Consider the following 24,157-nt stretch of genomic DNA (forward strand, 5'->3'; position numbering starts at 1 on the left):
TTAGTCACTAAACACGTTACGATCCTAATGAGCCTAATCACCCCCCTCCAACCCTCTCATTCCGCGAACTTAAAAACGCACCCTCGTACATATGTAGATAATGACGAGATCAATTGATATTAGCCTTAATTTTGAATGGTCAACGTCAAATATTGTAGTAGTTACGTTTATATGGAATGATGAGCGACTTGTTTAACCTTAAATACATAGTATTTTGAATATATTGGTGTTTATCTTAACATATTATTATAATTATTTTTCCAATTAAATGAGCACAAAACCACCAAAGAGATTAGGTGACAAACCTGTCGCATAATATTGTGTATTTGATTGTATCATATATTGTGACATAATTAAAATTAATATCTTGAATTTGCTGATGATTTATATTAATTGCAAATCGTAACGAGACTCGTTTCGTACTTATGTACATATACGAATGTTTTTTTTTTCTTGGAGACCATACCTCGTCTAGACGCCTAGACGTAGACGTGCTTTGAAACTGGATTCAACTACGGTAGGCCCGGATTAATAATAGATGGGGTCGACGGACGGTGCATTCAAAGAAACTGATATGAGAAGCGTTGCAGGCCCTCATTTGGTACCACAGAAAAGCCAGTCGGAATGCCATCAGTGGGAAACGCAGAAATCTCCGTTGTCAATGATGCACTAAAATGCGCATTTTTATCAGATTACTGTCATATGACACTATTTGCATGGGAGCTGCGGCAAAAATACAAAAAGGCAACCGTGTTGACGCATGAATGGTAACTTTATGTCAGGTAATATTGTTATATACATATAATATGTAACATATCAGGTGTTTTTTAATTTACAGTCAAACTGTAAAGTAGCAATTTTAGTTTTTTATTCTTTATAAATACAATATCAGTGTAAACAGAACGTCAGCATAAAGCGTGCTTCTTACCAAAATATTTAGAAACGAATATTTTTAGGTATTATTATTTATATTTTTACTGTGGTGTAACTCCATTTAACAATTTTTTTTATAAAAAGACCTACCAACACTTCAGGATTCTACTTTTTTTTTATAAAATTTCCGGAACAACATTTAAAATTTTGTCAAGGGTGTGTGTGTGGAAACTGTCAACTTTACATGCACACAGACGATGAGATAAGGTTAGGGACAACAACAGGAACGACAAGAATAAGAAAACTCCGAGAAGAAAAAAGAAATTTTTGTGCCTGAATTATTAATGCAATAGCGATATTTCTCACAACGCGGCCAATAAACGACCGTTATCACGAACCGTAAAAGGCTAACAATGGAGTTTCACCAGATTCTGAAGACGAACGGTACGGACGCTTGAAGTGTAAATACGCTTTCTACATACAAGAAACCAGTTAAGTTTCGAAGATGGTTGACTTTGTTTCATTAGTATCAGATCATCAATTGTTACGTAAAAAGGTTTTTTATTCATATGACAATGGATCGTCCCATTATGGTAAAGTTGTAATGTCTGCATTCACTACTTATATACGATTCAATTGTTTTAAAATATTCCTCGATTTTATATTGGTAATTTAAAATAAAAATATATTATTCTTTCTCTTGTTTATTTCATAGCTTTTTTACGTTTTTTAGTTTACTTAACTATGTTTCAAATACAGTTGTATTCAGTTAATTACATATTTATATGATTGCAGCTAGGTGTTGTTAGTATTTACTTTACAATCACACTGTTTCCTATCTCGTTATATAACACCAGTCATCTGTGTGCAGTAGAGTTTCAAAACCTGTACTTCTCTCGAGAACAAGTATAAGGTAAACAAACAGGTACGTTAAGTTGTTAATTTATTGAATAATTTAAACATTTTATATGATAGTTTAGAACTGCATTTTAGTTTTCTTTAATCTAATAAAATTATTTATTTTTCTTTTCTATCTGACAAAAAGCAACAAATAGTGCATAAGTCGTAAGTCATAGGACCAGTCGGAAATATTACCAAATTTTTATTATAAGGTAAATATAATTTGTTAAATATTTACCATACCATTATAGAGATGTGATACCTACAAAACGATAGGTATTAACGATAATAATTTTATTTGCATATTCTTATTTATAAATTATGTAGAGATTTTCTCACGGTTTTACAAAAAAAAGCACTACATCAGCGCGAAGTAAGATTCCACACTGTTAAATTGTTAATATATAAATACACAGATAAGTAATAGTTCTCGCTCGGTAGACCGGAACTTGATCGCAAAAAGGATTTAACAAGCCAATACATAAATAGTATAATTACGTACACCTGATCCTTAGCATAATTATATCATAACAAAATACGCCATACATTCTACCGGTATTATATTAATCATTCAAGATGACTAAACAATTACTACGTATCCTTACGTTTATCGCATTTTTTTGACTAATTGAATTACAGACAACTATAAGACAGCTTTCCGCTCGTGACTTCACTCGCCTGGATTACACGATTTTGGCTTTTTCTCTCGTTAAAATATAGCTTATTTATTCAGTAACAACGTAGCATTTTCCTAGTAAAATGAATTTTGAGTTTATTCATTAAAACATTTAAAAACATAAGTCTTTCTTCTTTTTAATAATAGTTTAGATTTACACATTAACATTATTAAATACTCTATCATATCATTATATCTTATAATTAATGTTGATTATATTAGTTACGTCGTGAGACAGGCCAAGATTAAATGATTCTGGGAATAATCCTAAAAGTTGGTAATCACTAATATTTCATTCGTCAAATGTACAATAGCTAAGTAGTATCGAGTGTGAAATTATAATTTCACGGATATTTTAACTATAGGCACGTTTATAATTGTTACTTTATTGTAAAAAGTAATAGGAAACCTTTATATCTCTTCTCTGAAAACTAACATCATACCATAACCATTAATTCATTTTTTTTTATAATAATACCGTTATTTTTTTTTTTTTCAACGGAATTATGTTAAAACTATAATGGTTATCAATTTACCGGCCCTTTAACGTGGAAATCAAATAGTGCTTGTTAATAATTCTTTGCCAGTACACACACTACATTATATAAGTAAAATTTTAGACTTATATCTGGTTACATTACAATGCCTACGCAAAAAGAATAAAAATTATATCGCAACAGAAGTACCAGGGGTTGAACCCCGAAGTGAAAACAGCCCCTGTTTATAAATTATGATTTGATATTTTAATTGAGAGTCTGTGCTTGTTTCGTGGCATTGTTTTCGTTTAATTGCTTTAACTTTTAAAGTTGTTGTATTGTTTTTGACACTTTAACTTAATAGTCAAATGAAGCTAAAAAATGTTTTTATAATGCTTTAAAAAAAAAAAAAAAACTATACGAAATAATTTTTATTTGCATTAGAGCAATGCGTTTTTTAATTAAACTACGATTATTAAGTTCTTTAACCAATTTAGATACACCACCTACATAATACTTACCTTACCTTACATAATACTTAATAATTTAGTGCTATTTCTCGTTCATATTTTCAGATTTTTACCTTACGAAAAGTTATAGAAATGTCATAGTGTAGAGTAGAAAAATCGAACATAGATTGTGTCCCCTCTGGGATAGTTAGTGTTAGGGACGGATGGATCAAGGTCGTAGTTATTATCGATCAGACCAAATTTAGTACGAGGGGTGCCATAACTCGTGAAACAGTGTTAACGGGGAAAGGATCACATGTTCTGCAAATTTTAATTACCATTATTGTCTTTAAAGGGGACAAACTTGTATTGATCTAGTACTATAATACATACCTATAAATCAATATTAAACGCAAAAACAAATGATGACAGATAAAAGATTTATTCATTTTAGCGAATTACTTTTAATAGTACTAAAGTATGTAGTACGGATGGATTCGTTAATTCCACGTAAAATAGAGCAGTTATAGCAATCACGTGGTTCACAATTGTTTTTTATTTCGTTCAATAAGAACATCGATGATTGCGCTCTGTTCAGGTGTAAATCCGAATATAATTTTCATCGATATGAAACCTAACACAATCTATCTTTCGATCACGTAAACCCCTATGTTGGATATTCCATCAAAATCAAATCAAATATATCATATATACGTATTTCTCGGTTAATACGATACAGATGAAAGTTTGATATCACTTTAAAGTTCGATACTTTTCAACGAATAAATTATAAAGAATTTTTTTTTTTCACTAAAATGGCGAAAAATATGTTTGGCGATTACATTTTACACATCCACCAACCCGCAGTGGAGCAGCGTGGTAAATAAGCCCCTGTGGGATAACCCAACAGTAGGATGTTACAGCCTGAATGCGACGTTTTACACAAACATCTGGCCCAGTGTCATGACACCACGTACAGTTTTATTTAAATTATCTTAACAGAACAAAAAAACTATCACCGAATAGATAGGCTATACAATTTGACAGTTACGTAAGTACAATTACAATACTTTTGGCACGTGTTCCAATTTCTTTGAATTCTGTACTATGGCGTTATGGATGACGCGTTTGCGATAATGCTCGCGCGCATGAGCTACGACTGCGATAGACCGACATTTCAAAACAGTGTTTTGGTGAAATTATGCAGTTTTTGTGTGGATTTATATATTATTATTATTTAGTTGTCACCCAGAGGTCGGAATTTGACTATAATTAAATATTTAAATTAAAGAAAACTAAAAAATAATGAACACAGAACTTTTTTTAATTTTTTTTTCAATTTAGTCAACTTTGACAATCAACAAAAGAGTATACTATGCGTGTGTGTATGTGTCAAATACACGGTTGTGTGTGTAATGTTTTCTCTTAATTTAATACATTTTCATATATATTTTTAAAAAAATATTAGCATTCTGCACTCCTTCTCTATATAAACTATAAGTGTACGAAATTTCATACCCCTACGTCCGCACAATTTTCGTAAAAAGGGGTACAAAGTTTTTGCTTCACGTATTATATTATTATGAACAATAATGATATACTTAGCCATACATATATAAAGGCCTATCTTAGATCAACCATAACTTGAAAAATATCGTTAATAATTGTTCAGTTATATTTAACAATTTAACTAAACGCCTCTTGCGGTTTCACCCATAATATTGAGTATCGAAACCCGCATATCTATATATATAAAAATCAATCACTATTTCCCTTGGTCACGCCATCACGTGTTAACAGCTAGACCGATTTCGCTAATTATTTTTTTGTTATGTTTTTTATTGTCAGAAGAAGGTTCTTGTGTAGGAAAAAATTAAGAAAATTGCGCGAAAATTAGAAAATGTAAGAATACTTTAACCACTAAGTATATAAAATTATTTCTAATCTAACCTTAGGAAACTACGCTTTGGAAAATATTGCCAGCATTTAGTACGAAAAATTATATGTCATTAAAATATTAATAAAGTAGTTTTCTCTTCATTCTTTATTTAACAACTCTTTCTCTTTAACTCTCTTTTTCTTTTATTTAACAACTTTTCCTGGATTTCGAAAAACAAATACTAACTATTCTCTTCAGAAACAAATAAGTATGTTGACGTTAACTAGTTGTGCATTGTTTTTTTTCTGAGTATAACTGTATGCAGATTACTTTGAAATTGATTGAAACAAATTGGTGATATCATTTTGGAGAAACGTAAACATTAGTTTTGTTTGTAGTAGTCAATAACCATCACATTTACTCTAAGTATTTACTGTAATCATTAATCATTAAGATTTAGTTTCAAATTGGTAATTTATATGAATGAACATCAATATAAAATTGTTTTATATAAAGTCCCCTAAAATATCATAGGTTGATGAGCGTCTAATGGATGCAAACTCTTAATTATACATATATATCATAGCGGAAACAACATAGTATGTGGACCTACGTGTCAGAAAACTGTTGTAAATAATCATCTACCTCACTTGCAGTGTGAACCATAACTAATGGAAATCATAATAGTGGAATAATATTGCAAAAGTTATCCGTCAAATAACTTGCTCTCTTCGTGATAACTTCTCATTAAAACAACAATAAAATTACATAAAACAGTGTACAGCAGAAAACGTTACTTTTTATTCCTTAATAATAAGAACGAGTCAAATATACTTCCTTCATTATCAAGTAATTTCAACGAGGAATAGATTGTTATAGCACCTCAAACAAACCGAGTTGCGTCATATGTAGGTTCGGTTAAAGGAAGTAACGGCTTTATAAACTGTTAATACGTGCATGTACGAGTACCACACCATACAAAAATAGGTAGCATTCTTGTATCTTAATGGTACGCTACCTATATTTAACGTCTTTATACATAATCATTTCCTTTCGATTTAATTAACAAGAAGAGTATAGAAATAATTATAAAATTAAATGGTTCCTGATAATAAAGTCACTTTAGAAGTGAAAATTTTATTAATACCGTTTTGGTATGTATGAAAAGAGTATAACTTTCGATTACTTTGATGACCTAAAAGTTACTGTCAATAAATGGTTATCAGAATGACACAAATAAAATGATAATTAAGAAATCAAACAAACCGACCTACTTATATGCCGCATTTATTTTAACTATATAGGTATATAGTATTTATATGTATGTTTCTCAAAAAAAACTTTAGCTATATTTTTCTCATTACCAGTTGGCTGTTTACCTATAACACAAGCATTAAAAGTTGCTTACTTTAGGAACAGACGACCGTGTGCGTGTTGTAGATATTTATTTATTTATATTTAAATATACAAAAATAATTGAATTGAGAGCCTCCTCCAATTTTGTTCAAGAGGGTTTAACCCAAAATAAGTAAAGCCAGTCAAGTTTTGTTTCAATTTTTAAGCATGTTCAATACTTACTATTCGATTACATATAGTAAAAAATATTTTTCAATTGTGAACCTACTTCGAAATTTAGGGTAATTTTAAGGTTGTTAATTGATTGTTAGCTTATAGGAAAACAATTAGGACGTAAAAATAAATGGTAAGCGATTAAAGTTCCCATACAAAGCGGTTAAAGTTCCCATACAAAGCACTTATAATACATAAAACACAATTTAATTTAGCAAATGGACCGATCAACGATCCGCCCTTTGAACATTGGCTCCAACAATTTTGCTAAGCGCACTTCAATCCAATTGCATGCCGGCACTTAATGAACAGTCAGCTGTCTATTGTAATGTTTGAGATCAAAATTTGAATACGACTTATATCTAAATTTTTTATTCACTTAAGTATGCTTAACGAAACCAATAAGAATTGTTCAATAAAATATACCGTAGGTTTAAAATTAAATATTAGAGTTTGGATTTTGTTTTGTATAATACTTAAAATACTAAACGTTTTCATCTCTAAAGCTCACGCGAAAATAGGAATGTGTTAGTACTATCCATGTGTGAAAAATAACAATTTAAACTCAGCTTTTAGAGATCATTGCAAAGAAATCCCATGTAGTCAAAGGTTTGAATATTATTATTTAAAGAAAGTTCCTCATAGTATAAATATAAAACAAATGAGAGATACGTATCACTTTTGTAAACAATAATTGATAACATTATTATTTGACAAACCTTTATTAACAATGATAACGATACGATAACATCTGATATTAAAAACAAATTATCTTTCTTCATTCATATATGTAATTAAACAAATATATTATATAAACAGTTCGCATACTAATAAAATAAAATAAATGTTTCAATTCATATATTAATTCTAAAATTTCTAAAGTAAACTACAAATTTGACTATTTATATCAGGATTTCATTTAAGGTAAGGTAACATTTCAACTATAAAAAAAAAACGTGCTAAATAAAACTATACCAAGTCTATGGTAGCACCATCCATTCTACATATAACACGGGACCGTGACATCTCGGTCGTTCACCCCGCCCACTGATCTTTATACCGACCTACAAAACGGTCCTCTATCACAATACACTCTTTTTGTTACAGGAATAAAGGTGACAGTGACAGCTCTAACGATAAAACAATGTATCCGCTGTTATAGCAACTTAGGTTTTACGACTTGAGCCGGAAGTATACGTCTAATAAAAATGTCATGGTATGGCTAGTATTTCAATAATGATAAGATTACAATTTTAGTTGGTTAAGAGTTAGGACTATAGTTTACTATTGTCGTTAAAAAAAGAAATTCATCGTTGTAATTTAGGTAAGGCACACAACTTGGTTAATTATGTAGTTTTAAATTAGTACGAAATATTTAACGACATTATAACATAATAGATTAAGCTCCTGCCATTCTTATATAATACTAGCTGTGCCCGCGGCTTCGCCCGCGTTGAAATTAGTGTATCACAAAGTTTTCCCGGCAAAATTATAGTTAAACTCTCATCAAAATCGGCTTAGCGGTTCCGTAAACCTTCCTCTTAGCCCTCTCTCCAATCTACCTCCGTGCCAAATTTTATCTTTGTCCAACCTGGATGGATAGACCATCCAGCGGTTTTTGAATTCTCGTGATGAGTGAGTTAGTGACCTTTCTCTTTTATATTTATAGATTACGATGCATTATTTGGACACCTCCTCACCATCTATAAGGTATACATTTTAAATCTCAAGTCTCTTACTTCAAAAACATGGGACTTTCACACAAACTTCCAACCCACGTTTTACCCCCTTAAGGGTCGAATTTCATAAAATCAGTTCTTAAAAAATGTCTACGTTTCGGAGATTTCGTGATGAGTGAGTCAACCTACCATCCCCCGTTTTAACCCCAAAAGGGGGTTGATTTCTAAAGATACAGTATTTGGACACCTTCTCACCATCTATAGAGCATACATTTTAAATTTCGAGTCTCTTACTTCAAAAACATAGAACTTTCATACAAACTTGCAACCCCCGTTTTACCCCCTTACTGGTCGAGTTTCGTAAAATCCGTTCTTAGCGGATGTTTACGTCCTATAAAGAGCCTACTTGTCAAATTTCAAGTTTATAGGTGGTATAGTTTCGGAGATTTCGTGATGAGTAAGTGACATTTCGCTTTTATATATATTATAGATTAAGATGCATTATTTGGACACCTCCTCACCATCTACAGAGCATATATTTTAAATTTCAAGTCTCTTACTTCAAAAACATAGGACTTTCATAGAAACTTCCAACACCCGTTTTATCCCCTTAGGGGTCAAGTTCCGTAAAAGTCCGTGGCTAAGATTTAGATTAGGTAAAACCGAATTTCGGGACCGTGGAGGGATGGGGGGTGGGTGGGTGGGGAACACTACCCCTGGTACCACTATCACACCTCGGAACCCCATGGTTATGGAGATATCGATGGTTAAAGTTTTGAGGTTAGAAGAAGAATTTAAAGCTATTATTATACCTTTGAGCTCCGCGTCTGACTTCACCTTAGCTCCAACGCTGCGGGCAGTGCAATTCATGCGCCGTTTTGCAACTTTATAAGTTATTTTCGAACAGAAGTACGTAAAAATAATCTCGATTTCAAGATCAACAAACGATACAACTTGCGGTAACTATGCTTCGATCCGTAGCTTTAAGATGTTATATTCACATTTCGCACTTGATATTAGCATTTTAAACGTTAAGTTATTGTTTTTACACGATTTTTTTTAACAACTGAGAAATAGATGTTTTAATAAAAAATGACAGGCCACTTATCGTTTCGTTCTAAAACAATATACATTGTTTTTGTTTAAATAACTATAAAGGCAAAAGTCTTACACCATACAGCCTTGTTTCATATTATATTTTTTAATTAAATATATTTTATTTTTAATTATTTACTGTTATAAACGAAAAATACTCAATATTTTAGTTCATTTTATATAACAATAAATAAATATAAAAATATGTTGAATATTTATAAATACATACTTTTATTCTTTAAGTTATCATTCTTTTGAAATATACAATCTCAACAAACAATTGTGTAAAATATTCTATAGAACTAAAATAAATTTATAAATACCTATGTAGTTAATTTTCAAAATTTATGGTCTATAATTTTAAATTATAGTATCAAAATTAATTTATATTTAGTAACATTGCGTGCTAGAATATAGGTTTAGAAATTCGAAAAATACCCAAAACCGAATCGGAGCATCCCACTGTCCACGTGGTCTTGGTCTGTCCTACCCCTAGAGTGTTTTTTTTGTGTCGCGGAGGCGCGGAGGGAGGGCAGCCCTCGCCCGCCGTGCGAAAGCGCGCGAACGAATGCGTAGAGGAGCGGCTGAGGCTGGTCGCCGAAGGCGACCAGCCTCCGCTGCGGAACGGAGCATGAGTGAGCGTGCTTTCGCACGCAAGGGCGGAAGGGCTGCACTTCCCGCAGCGCCGGAGCCAAGCGTTCCTCTAACTTTAAAGGTGGTAGATTATTTTTTTTTGTAACAAAACTGTTTATAAACGATATAATTTTTAAATTAGATAGGTTAGGGTTATTTTTTTTTTTTTTAGTAACAAAATTGTCGATAAACGGTGTAACTTTTAAATTAGATAGGTTAGGGTTATTTTTTTTTTTTTTTGTAACAAAACTATATTTATAAACGATATAATTTTTAAATTAGATAGGTTAGGGTTATTTTTTTTTTTTTTTTTGTAACAAAACTATGTTTATAAACGATATAATTTTTAAATTAGATAGGTTAGGGTTTTTTTTGTAACAAAACTATGTCTACAAACGGTGTAATTTTTAAATTAGATAGGTATGGGTTTCTTTCGGTCTCTTTCTGAAGTCAGATTATTGTAAAAAAAAATTATTCATGTCATGTTTTTTACTTCATTATATTTTATTTATTTAATTAAAAAATATAATATGAAACAAGGCTGTATGGTGTAAGACTTTTGCCTTTATAGTTATTTAAACAAAAACAATGTATATTGTTTTAGAACGAAACGATAAGTGGCCTGTCATTTTTTATTAAAACATCTATTTCTCAGTTGTTAAAAAAAATCGTGTAAAAACAATAACTTAACGTTTAAAATGCTAATATCAAGTGCGAAATGTGAATATAACATCTTAAAGCTACGGATCGAAGCATAGTTACCGCAAGTTGTATCGTTTGTTGATCAATCAACCTCAAAACTTTAACCATGGATATCTCTATAACTATGGGGTTTTGAAGTGTGAAAACCGTGTGAAACCGTGTGAAAACGTTAAATTAACGTGTGGAATGTTAAAATTAAGTGCGAAATGTGAAAATAAGATGTGAAAACTATAGAATGGAGCATGAGTATCGAAGTTGTATTGTTTGTTGATTTTGGAGTCGAAATCGTTTTTATTTTTAAAATAGCTTATAAAATGTGAAAATAACGTGTGAAATGTGAAAATAATGTGTGAAATGTGAAAAAACGCGTGTGAAATGTGAAAATAACGTGTGAAAGGTACGAAATTCTTCTTCTAACCTCAAAACTTTAACCATCGATATCTCCATAACTATGGGGTTCCGAGGTGTGATAGTGGTACCAGGGGTAGTGTTCCCCACCCTCCCCCCCCCCTTCCCCCCACGGTCCCGAAATTCGGTTTTACCTAATCTAAAGCTTTACCAAGTCCGTTCTTAGTGGATGCCTACGCTTTATATGGAATCTACCTGCCAAATGTCAAATTTGTAGCTGTTAAAGTTTCGGAGATTTCGTGATGAGTGGGTCAACATAACATCCCCGTTTTAACCCCAAAAGGGAGTTGATTTCTAAGAAACATTATTTGGGCACCTTGTTACCATCTATAGAGCATACATTTTAAATTTCAAGTCTCTTACTTCAAAAACATGGGACTTTCATACAAACTTCCAATCCCCGTTTTACCCCCTAAGGGGTCGAGTTTCGTCAAATCCATTCTTAGCAATAGATTACGCCCTATAAGGAGCCTACCCGCTAAATTTCAAGTTTGTAAGCATTATAGTTTCGGAGATTTCGTGATTAGTGAGTCAACGTAACATCCCCCGTTTTAACCCCAAAAGGGAGTTGATTTCTAAAGATACATTATTTGAACACCTTGTTACCATCTATAGAGCATATATTTTAAATTTCAAGTCTCCTTCGTCAAAAACATGGGACTCTCATACAAACTTCCAACCCCCACTTTACCCCCTTAGGGGTTGAGTTTCGTAAAATCCGTTCTTAGCGGATGTCTACTTCCTATAAGGTGCCTACCTGCCAAATTTCAAGTTTGTAGGTGTTATAGTTTCGGAGATTTCGTGATGAATGACCTTTCGCGTTTATATATATTATAGATATAGATGTAGTAAGAGGCATATTCCCATTACCTAACAGTAGGATGTTGCAGGCTGAATCAAATCAAATCAAAAATTAGAAATCCGTGTTCAAATTGACTAGTTAAAGTAAGCCCTTCAGAATGGCTTAAAATCAGTAAGAATTGTTATAAGTATAACTTTATTGTCTATAGAATTACATAAGTTGGATTTCGAACAATATGATAGATAACGCGCACCACTGATTTATTTGACATCTCTTTCCTTCTCTCCTGGTACTAAGCTAGCAAAGATTGATGTCATGGATAATGGTGAATTTTATGTACAAACGACGCCGATATCCATAGAAACCTAAGCATAACTACGTAATTCAACGCGGTTACAGCCGCAGGCGATACTCAGTACTTTGTGAAATACGGCGGAACTTTCTCTGAACTATGATTCTGATAAATAATGAAAAACGATAATAAACAAATAACAAACGCCTTACATTCAATGGATTAGGATTAAATGCTGTGTCGGAGGCCCGAAAATATATATTACACAGGCACAAACGCCTAGACCACGGCAAACACCTACCAAACATACACCCACCAATCATCACAATCTTATGCATTCATTTATCATATTATTAGGACATATTGAACTGACAACCAACGGGTAATAGAAAGTAGTGTTAACCGGCCACCTGATCTTGTTTTTACTCAAAACACCAAAGAATATCAATTTAGTATGATATATGACCGTTTCACATGCGACCGACTAGACAGAGGCGTGCCATATATTAAACTCCCAAACGTGTATATCATTAACAACCTAATTTTATAATGAAGTAGACGTTAAATTTAAACTCACGTGACTTCTAATTAAAAATAAAGATACAAATGTATTCGAGTATAAATATTAAAAAAAAAAACCAGACGGCTGTTACTAAGAGTGACTTAATGCCTATATTAGGTACCAGCTAGCTGATATAGCTACACATTACTATATATATTTTTTATAAATGTAGATAGGAACAAGACATACATAAATATACAAATTCATTTACTTTAATACATGTGGACTCAGAGCAGGAATCGAACCCACAATTTCTCGAACAGAAATCGGGGCAGTAAATTGCGTAACCGGGTTAATAATATTATTATCTATTACTACTTATTACGGAAAGAATAAAAATATTACGACACTTATGTTAGTGTTAGTTATTCTTAATAAGATATTTCGTTATATTTCTTTGTAAATAACAATAAGTATCATGTTAGAAGCAAAAAGATGTTCGCTCCAATGAACACTTAACGTCTCTAATTCGACGGTAAGTTCAAGGTCAAATGTAATGGGTGGAATTAATTTTCAATAACAAATTGTATTACAGTGGAAGTGTATGAGATTTTAATTACAATTTTATTATGAAAAGAAAATTCTTTCGTGCGCCATTAGCACATATAGAGGTAATATACTTAGAGAGTTCTAATCTCTAGCATTCTAATACATGTGAACATAATGTTGACAAAGTTATACCTAGGTACATATTTCTAATGCATCTATGTATTTCAATGCATACCTATATTCATAGTTTCCCACCCCCTATTGTGCTTTTTTTTTGCAAGATAAACAAATGATGACATATAATATTAAATACTAGCTTTTGCCCGCGGTTTCTCTTGCATTGTTTTTTTTTTTAATAAAAAGTATCCAATGTTACTTCTTATAACTCCAAGAATATGTGTCTAAAGTTTCATGATGATCCGTTAGCAGTTATCACGTGAAAACGTAACAAATAAACTTACGCTTCAGCCTGTAATATCCCACTACTGGGCATAGGCCTCTTTCCCCATGTAGGAGACGGATCAGAGCTTAATCCACCACGCTGCTTCAATGCCGGTTGGCGGATATATTCCCTACTATGAGTAACGATCGCTTATCAGGTGTACATGATAACAACCGGGACACGGCTAACAACGACCTAACGTGCTCTCCGAGGCACGGTGGGGATACCCACAAGGACGGCACAAACACCCAGACCACGGCAAACACCTGTATGGCCAATACAAATGTTTGTCATGTGCGAGGATCGAACCCGCAACCGCACGCGTAACAGCTACAATCCGTGGCTGTGACCGTTGCACTAACGCGGCGTGCACAACCAACACAACAAATAAACTTACATTCAAATTATTTTATAATATAAGTAGGGATAGGGATAATTCGTCACAAAGCACAACTTTATCTGTTGATCATCATAAAAAATATGTTTGTATAGGTCATTAGGATGTTTGTCATGGTCTAAGGATTTGTTTGTGTTGTTTCCGGACCTCCAACGAAGTATTTTCATTCTACTAGGGTCCAGCGAGTGGAACTTAGCTTTTATTAATAAACACATTTACGACCTTTACTTGTTACAATATAATTAATATCATTTTATAAATAATTACCATTTCAATTAGAATTAACAAGTAACATAATTGTTAGTTTAGTTAAGGCAGTTGGTAATCAGGTAAATCAGTTTTCAATAATGACAGACATTTCAAAATAAACAAATGTTATTATGTTAAGTATCACAAGTGGCATCGTTTGAAATTTGCCAGTGTTGATGCTATTTCTGTCTGAAAGGGCAACGCCTTCCTGTCACTTGATGTCTCGGCAATCGTTACTAAAACACCATAGAATACATTTATTGTATTTAATGAATACGCAAGGTTATAACACAAAACGAAACCTTGACTTCAATTTCACAAAACAAACCTTTTATCATCCGTTAACCTTTTTTTATACGCTATCAATCTTTAAAAAAAATATTCGCTAAATAAGTGCTAAGCGTAAAATTCACGTTTTACGTAGACTGCAACAAAAATGTTATTGCGTGTACTACAAAGAGTAAATTAAATAAATAAAATATTTCGATATAAGTTCTATTTCCTACTAAAACCGTAAATACGAAAGTTTGTGAGGATGAGTGGATTATTTTCACCACTTTTACGCAAAAATACTGAACCGATTGCAATTAGGTATATTGGGATGTAGATAGCTATGGATATCAAAATTTCACATGTATGTATACTCGTTACGCTGAAATTGGGTTAAAATAAACTAGTCAGTAATAAATTGACAAGTAATAACGATAAAATAAAAATAAATACCCACAATTATGAGCCCCTATATTTGTAACAAAATATATGTATAGTAATATTATAAAGCTGAAGAGTTTGTTTGAACGCGCTAATCTCAGGAACTACTGGTCCGATTTAAAAAATTCTTTTAGTCTTAGATAGCCCATTTATCGAGGAAGGCTATAGGCTATATATATCATCGCGCTAAGATCAATAGGAGCGGAACACGAATGAAGAATGTTTAAAAATCGAGTTTTTTTTCCTTTTGAGAGCTTTCCCAGTTAGCCCAAAGAAACTGTTCCACGCAGACGAAGTCGCTGAAGCTAGAATTACATATTATTATAGAGGAAGTTTGTTTATTAGTTTTAAACGAGACATCAGGTTCTCGGGATCTGTGGGATCAATATATTTTTTTTGACATCAACCGTTACGGTTACAAATCGTTCTGGTTTAGTGACACAAAAAGTATCCTTAATGATGCGGTTGCGGATTTGATTCCTGTTCGGATCCGGATTTTCCGTAAGGATAACTAGTCATTTCGTCGCAGTACGTGGAGCAATAGTGCGATAAGTTCCAATATTTTTTCTATATAGGTGTTCGCCTCTTAACTACGTTCATTCAAATGGAGGGAACTGGTCGCGTTATAGATCACATTCCACGTGAAACTTGTCTTAATATACGTGCTACTCTGGCAACGTTCTTTTCCATAACCGTCCAACACTATTTTTCTTAGGCTTAAAAATGTCGATGAAGTGAATTTTATTAAAATTTATTTTAATGAAGTGATTTTTATTAGAAAATCATTAATCCAACAAAGAAATATGTAAGTAAATATTTATGATTATAGATAATCTGAGCCCTTTATCAATTAAAACGAAAGTCATACTGTATACTATAAACGTAGAGTGGAGGGGGAGATGGGAGCTTCCCAACCATGTACATGATTCAGAATATCTTCTGACATAAGGGTAACTAGTTAGGGGTCATATTTTCCATCACCAGATCAGTCAGTGGCGACATGAGTATTGAATACAATAATTCTGTTTGCTCGCAAACGAATAAAAAAAAACGACCTCAATTTACACCGACAAGTAATACAATGTACTTAGGTAGTGGATAAAAAATAATCAATTAAATGTGCAGTATTAGGGATAGCTCAAAAAGTACTCATCAGATCTCGCCCAATTTTATACGGGACATTGAAAATCGTACACCCAGTAAGAATTATTATGAGATATGTATAACACGTATAAAATAATACAGTTGAATTGAAAACCTTGTCCTTTTTCTGAAGTCGGTTAAAATTATGGTGTATCGTTCATATTCAATTTAATGTGTCACTTTAATTAAAAACAGGCGACTGTATTCGGTGACTAAGATATGTGTCACGTATCAAGTGCATTATAAATAAAGCTTTCGTCGAAGTTAATTGCTGATAATTTTTATCGTATTGTGGTCTATTTCGCGAAAAAATCGATAACATTATTTATTTATTATTTACTAGCTGCTTGGACAGACTTCGTTCTGTCAAAAGTTAATAGAATTTTATTTAGGTATATAGTTTTTTTTTTTTAGCTTTAATGCCTTCCGTGGGCCTTGTATATTCCTTATAAACAAGAAAAAAATAGCCGTATTGGTCGAGCCAATTCTCGAGTTATGCGTTTAGCAACATTCATTTTTATTAATATAAGATTATTGGTATACTACAGGTAAGTTTTATAAGTTTTTTAAAGATTTTTAATTACTAATAAGTACTATAGTTTATACGTAAAACGAGTGCACTCAAGACTGCATCCACATCCATGTCATCCAGTTGTATACTCAAACATATCGCTAACTCAATAAGACAACAAAACACGTGATAGATATTCTTTTCCACATATAAAGCTTATAATTGGACCATTTTTGTCTGTCCGGATTATTGCAAACGTTTTAATCTTCAAAAATGTTAAATATATGGTACATTTTGTTTATAGTGCAATGTATTTTAGGCTGATTTCCGAATGATATCTTTACATAATGTATCACGAATATGTAACTCAATAATAATTATTTAAATACAGCAAGTTTAGCCAATATAATAATAACAAATTATAACCTTTTTGTGAGCATTTTCGATGTAGTTAGGTATTGAAGTATATGTATATACAATATATCAACGAGATAAACGACAGATTAATACGAATTATGTTGCAGGTTTGACCACTTCGTCAATACATAGAGGAAAAAGAAATACTTACTGCTAAAAGCTATTGGCGTGTTATATGAATATTAAATACAAAACTCCAGTTTGACGACGCGTTAGCGCGACGGTAACAACTAACTTGTGTTTTTTTTGTTATTTATGTATTTATTTATTACTTGGCATACACACTAATATTATAACATGTATAATAAATGTTGTAAATACATACTAGCCCGTTGGCGCAGTTTGTAGTGGCCCTGCTTTCTGTGCCGCGGGTTGCGGGTTCGATTCCCGCCTGAGTCTGGGAGTAATATGTGTATTTATATATGTATTATTTTTATGTATATTTATCAAAAAAAGTAGTTACAACAGTCGGCTGTTACCTGTAACACAAGCATTAAGTTGCTTACCATAGGAACAAACGACCGTGTATGTTATAAGACATATGTATTACATTTAAAAAGAAGTATAAAAATATTATCTACATAATTATCTAAAAGTAACCGTAGCACACATCGCGCAATAAACGTATGATGTGTTACTGGTGTGTAGCGTTTTTATCGTAAAACCGCGTTAGCTGCGGTCGGCCGCCGCGAACCCGCTTATTCCCCCCGAGGCGACGGGCGACGGGCGGGGTCACGCCGCGTCGCTCGATACATACGAAACCACTGCTGTAGTATGACCAGAAATCCTCAACGTACCCAAACAGATACAAAACTTATAATTCATTTTAACTTACAACTATTTAATTCTATAATACCTATATAATAAAAATGAACCACTTTAAGCATTGCTAAGTACAAAACTCAAAACTGACTGGATAACTTCGTTTTTTTTTTTTTAAATTTTCTAATACTTTGTAAATCGTGCAAACAGAAAGAAGTATTAATAATATTGCGCGAAAAAAAAAAAGTAACGATTATCTATATCTGATATTTATTATAGTCGCGCGTTTGATCGTTTTGTAAACAGAACGGACATGTGTCGGGTCATTTAATTTTAAATAAAAAATAAATTATTTCAATAGTACTTATTAATTATCCTCATTGTATTGTCGCTTTTGTTGTTTAGCATTGTAAATATATTAATGAGGTTAATGTAATTCTGTCAACAATAACAGAACAACGATAAAGCAAATTTCTTTCCCTGTGTGACATATTTCTGTCCTGAGTCTCAGACAAACTGTATTGGCTAACCTAGTCGTTCTGACGCCATCTTTCAACACACTGCGCGTTCCCCCGCCGCGCGTCAGTCGCCCGGCGACCGCTGCTCGTGTAGACAGCCCGCGTTCGCACGCCCGAAAACGTTACTCCATCAAAATGACCACTGTTCAGTTCGAATACGATCCGGAACGTCTCATCGAGGAAGTTAAAAAACGCCCGGGTATATGGGACTTCGAGAATTTGGAATATAGGACGAAAAATTTAAGACACAAACTTTGGACGGAGGTCGTCAACGAACTAATGACCAGCGACGTGAAGGTTTCGAAGAGCGAGATGAGGGAACTAGGTAATGCAACGCGTTGCATACAATTCGTGTAGTATTTTGTTAAATGAGCGTTTTGTACGAACAATAGAACGTGAATGGAATGAGAATTAACATCTTGATGAGTTATTTAACTATCAATGACAATTGCAAATAGTTGTTAACATACGCTAATGAAAAAGATATTGATGTTTAATGTTTTTATACAAGTTTGCTTTGTTTTTATTTATATTATAAAAGTATAAGGCCATATTTTACTATAAAAATGCTCTAGTTTATATAATGGTTGAACCACTAATGGTCTTACAATTAGTAATAAAGATTTAATTTCGATGTCCAAGCTTTGGTTAGTATCATCAGTGTTTTTCTAATTAGTCTAACTATCAAGCAACAGCAGCGTTATCGCTTTCACGCCTCATTCCTCATTTTTAAATATACCTTTGAACGGTGATAGATTTAGGCCAGACACTATTATGATGAAAATTAAGATTAACAGTACCTGGGTGACCGAGCTTAGCTCGCTATGTTTAGTAAATCGTGTTTTTTGGAAATCATATTTAAATACGAATTGTATATTGATAAAACATGAATAACTTTTTCCGATTTTACCGACATAATAATAAAACATATGACTGGTTATTTAAAAAAAAATCATGAGTGCAATTAAATAAAAAATAACGACACTTTTTAATAATTTAAAATAAATATATTTAATATCTATATTAATATTTATAACTGTGTTTGCAGGCAAACGAAGAAAAACCGACTTCAATTATATCGACAAGTAATATAACGTAGGTAGACGAAAAAATAGTTAAGTAAATACGCATTATTAAAAGATTACTCCAAAAGTTATAATCTGATCTCGATGAAATTTAAATGTGACCACATGATAAACATCGGCTTTCGATTAAATTAAAAATCATTAAAATTGGTACACCCAGTAAAAAGTTATCGGTCGGTTAAAAATGAATCCTAGCTACGATCGCTATCAGGTGTACAGAATAACAACCGGGACCGCTTTAAAGTGCTCTTTGAGGCACAGTGGGAAAAATCACAAGGACTAAGAACCAGACCGGAAATAAATATTTGTATCAACACAAAAATATCCATTCCGAGCGGGAATCGAACCCGCGGCCGTCGGTGTTTAGCCGCCGACGACACGGCACACGCACCATTACATCAGAGCGGTATTTAAAAACCTAAATAACCATATATAAACTATTTTAAAGAAATTTATATAGAAACCAATTCGTATTTTACAGAGCTTCAACTACAGAAGAAATGGAAAAGTATCAGAGATTGCTTCCAAAAGTACATCACACATCCTAACAGAACAAAACGTCCTTACTTATATAGTAAACAATTACAGTTCCTTTTAAAAAAGCAAAGTGATCAACCAACAGAGACGGGTTCAAGCGAATCTGACGACGGCCGGACAAAAAGACGAGCGTGGAGACCTAGGAAAAAACTCAAACTAACCAAGGAGAGTTCCGAAGACGATAATGATGCTGACAACAACGATGATTACCACTTGAGTGAAGATATATCCGTAGAAATACCGCAGAAACATAACACTTTAAATAAACCTAACGTAAACGTAATCGATGAATTCGCTTTCGCAAATGTCGATACTCCAGTTAGAACTGAAATGGAAGATCCGGATAAACTGTTTCTTCTATCATTGCTTCCTCATTTCAAATCTATACCTGAAGAAATGCGTCTAAACGTCAAAATGGATATGATGCAAGTGCTGAGAAACGCGAATTACCATACATCTATAGACCATAAAATAATTTAAGTTTTATAATATAAATAATGTATATAAATTTTTAATAGCATCATTTAAGACACATATAATCCTTAAATATATTATGTTAATATATATTTTCTAATTTAATTGATTTACTGACCTGAGATCTAAATATGTGAGCGATTGTAATCCACCGACTGCATCTGGTATACTCCTTATGATATTTTGTGATAACAATAATTTTTCTAAATATATATACGTTGTCACTTCCTCCGGCAATTCACTGAACCGATTTTTTGACAAATCTGTAACAAGAGATGCGTTATATTATTATAATATCCACCAGGGGCTTCTTTGTTTATCGCTGCAACATGATTTGTCTGTAATTTAATAGTTCTTATTTTAAAATAAAAGGAGGCGAATGGAAAACAATATTTCCTTTCATGGGCGTGAAGTGGTTTTACGATGTAATAGTTAGTCATAAAAGTAGTGCATATATAATCATATATGTTGAAATATTTATTTAATATTAAGAAAAAAAAGGCTACCGAATTAAGCACTTATTTAAAATTCACGGAAGATAAAAACATTTACGACCGACAAATTTAACCATGTGTGTGCAACTCAACAAGGCCTAAAACTATATTACACATTTTAACTGCTGCGGTTTTCGATATATATTTTTTTAAATTCACAATCGTTAGCAACAAACAAAAATCCCAAGTAAGTATAAGTAAGTAGTAACTTCTGACGATTCTAAGAACAACATTCGTTATGAAATCAGAAATTTCAATCCTCCTCAAATCAATTCAAATCAGTCCTCCCGTGACCATGGTTGCTGTAAAGTATCCGAAACGTCGGGAATCAAAAGTTAACAATAAACCGCGATAAAATCCGAAAAAAAAAAAAGTGTTTTATTAAATGAGTAAAATTCGCGTAAACATTAGAAAACAATTTCAATAAACCCTATGATTAGATAAAAGAGTTTGTATTACTTCGTATGTTCTTACGAAAACTGGTTAATAAGTTCGTTGACTCCAGTTCAGCTGAGGGTTTGTGTGTTGTGAGATTACATTACTATCAAAGTAACCGCAAATACTATTAAAACATCGTCTTTACACAAGTCAAATGACATCACGAGGATTAGAATGTATATTGTATATATCGTATTACTTCGTTACATCATACTTTGTATAATTTATATTTTACGTTGGAAAGTGAAGAAAAATAAAAATAGGTAAAAAAACTTTTTAAGTTAAACGGTTTTATGTTAAACATACATTGCAATGTTTAAGATAAATGTACTAAAAACCAAAAAATAATAAAATAGATACAGTCGTGGGAATTATAAACATATGCATAGACTAGACTAAAATAAAACCGTGGGGCACGTCAATTGTCTACAATCGTTGATTAAAATGTTTGTTTTGTAATGTTACACTATAATTATGCAGTTGTTCAACCGACAAAAATGGACGTGTGATAAGTAGGGCTAGAATGTGGAAACAAGCTAGCAAGCTCGATTATAAGCGAGTTTTAGGGTTTCATAGTGGTGAGCGAGTAGTACTTTTATCATATGTTTTGTCGATTAAAGACAAACTACGAGCAGTGAAACGATTCCTCGCCAGCCAGCAGTGTGAATGTCCAACGATAAACTAGTTGAAACATCTCTTTTATTTACATGGAGTGTATGTAACTATTGGAATTTCCATGAGCAAGAAAATAGTAAGTAATTTCCTCACCGTCTGCGGGCCAACTGCCTATTTTAACGACGAATTAAACGATTCTTCTATCGCACATTAAGTCGATAATTTGTAGACAATTGACGTGCCCCACGGTTTTATTTTAGTCTAGTCTATGCATATGTTTATAATTCCCACGACTGTATCTATTTTATTATTTTTTGGTTTTTAGTACATTTATCTTAAACATTGCAATGTATGTTTAACATAAAACCGTTTAACTTAAAAAGTTTTTTTACCTATTTTTATTTTCTAGTTTTTAGTTTTTATTTCGCATTCTGTTTAATTCATTTAGTGCTTCATTATTGCAAGGCCCATCTTAAATATTGAGGTTGTATAGTGCACTGTATTCTTCTTGTCAAGCCCTTTTATTTGATACCCATATTGGTGGGATTGATAAAAAATTGTTATCAGACATTTGGTAGCGGCGGCCAGCTTAGATTTCAATTTTGCATAGTAAATTGTATTCTACTTGTTGAGACCTTTCATTTGATACCCATGTTGATGGGATTTATAAAAAGTTATCCGCCATTTTGTAGAGGCCGCCATCTTGGATTTTACTTTTATATAGTACATTGATTATACTGGTTGAGCACTTTCATTTGATACCCATATTGATGGGATCGATAAAACCTACGTTATCCGCCATTTTGTAGCGGCCGCCATCTTGTATTTCAATTTTTTATAGTATATTGTATTTTGCTTGTTGAGCCCTTTCATTTGATACCCATATTGATGGGATTAATAAAACATAAATTATCCGCCATTTTGTAGCGGCAGCCATCTTGAATTTATAATGATAATGAATAAACATAATTGTATTGTCACCAAAATCCAAAGTGTATACAAAATTTCAGATTAATCGGTTGACAGGAAGAGGGTGAAATTTGAATTACTAAATTTGACCCAAGAATAAATAATAAAAAATAAATAAAACAAACGGGGTGAGCTAAATAAAACCGTTTAAAAAGAGGCATTAATTAAACTTGAATAATTATTTACGAAGATAATATTTAATCTATGTAAGTAAGCGGATAATTTAGATTTGAAACAGTATCTTTATTCTATTCTTAAAATAGTGAAGCATGATTGTTAACGAAACACATGTTTTAGTTGATATATTTTAATACTAGCTGTGCCCCGCGGTTTTTTTTTTGCAAAACTAGCCTTCCTCGGTAAACAATCTATCCAACACAAAAATAATTTTTCAACTCGAACCAGTAGTTCTTGCGATTAGCGCGTTGAATCAAAGTTTTCTGCTCTATAATATTATCAGTAAAGATTTGTCGTATTTAATAAATAAATAAAAAAATGTTTCGTTATTTCAAATCGATGTGGGTGATATGGGTATGTGGTGGATTGCAATCGGGATTTACGCGGGAATTCCGGGATAAAAAGTTGCCTTTTAAAATCGTTTGTTTGTAATTTAGTATCGTGTAAATCCCTAAATGCACTTGATAAAAAACATTTATTTTTAAATCACAGAAAGACATTTCAATTTTATTTATATGTATTAGATATATACAATCATAATCTAGAGTAGAAAATAACTTAGAGTATATTTTTTGCCCTTCCTTTACCTATTTATCATAATTGTGTGACATTTCATATGCTGCACAATCATCACCATCATTGGCCTTAGTCCGTCTATTGCAGACGATTTAGACAGTGTCAGACAGACGCTGTGTCGCTTAGGACATTCACTGGCTAGGCTCACAGGAACGAGT

The 24,157-nt window shown here is 32.5% G+C and overlaps 2 protein-coding genes across 2 annotated transcripts in view; one reads left to right on the top strand and one right to left on the bottom strand.

Annotated features, from left to right (window-relative positions):
* The window catches only part of LOC123669715 (leucine-rich repeat and calponin homology domain-containing protein), a 71,443-nt gene that overhangs the window by 27,154 nt on the left and 20,132 nt on the right, over positions 1-24,157 (bottom strand). The window contains exon 2 of the mRNA XM_045603306.1: positions 20,849-20,993. Within this exon, the coding sequence (XP_045459262.1) occupies positions 20,849-20,993 (145 nt within the window). The remainder of the gene's footprint in view (positions 1-20,848; positions 20,994-24,157) is intronic.
* LOC123669323 lies at positions 18,677-21,117 on the top strand. The gene is made up of 2 exons (XM_045602932.1): positions 18,677-18,959; positions 20,201-21,117. Exons 1-2 carry the CDS (start codon positions 18,770-18,772, stop codon positions 20,734-20,736), a joined length of 726 nt encoding a protein of 241 aa, XP_045458888.1. The 5' UTR covers positions 18,677-18,769; the 3' UTR covers positions 20,737-21,117.

The sequence above is a fragment of the Melitaea cinxia genome, chromosome 3 (assembly GCF_905220565.1).
Source record: "Melitaea cinxia chromosome 3, ilMelCinx1.1, whole genome shotgun sequence".
Lineage (NCBI taxonomy): Eukaryota > Metazoa > Arthropoda > Insecta > Lepidoptera > Nymphalidae > Melitaea > Melitaea cinxia.

What these genes read in the sequence shown, in the direction of transcription:
- LOC123669323 (XM_045602932.1), top strand. Translation starts at nt 18,770, where the DNA reads ATGACCACTGTTCAGTTCGAATACGATCCGGAACGTCTCATCGAGGAA. An exon ending in GAGCGAGATGAGGGAACTAG is followed by an intron (nt 18,960 to 20,200) that starts GTAATGCAACGC and finishes CGTATTTTACAG; the next exon opens with AGCTTCAACTACAGAAGAAA.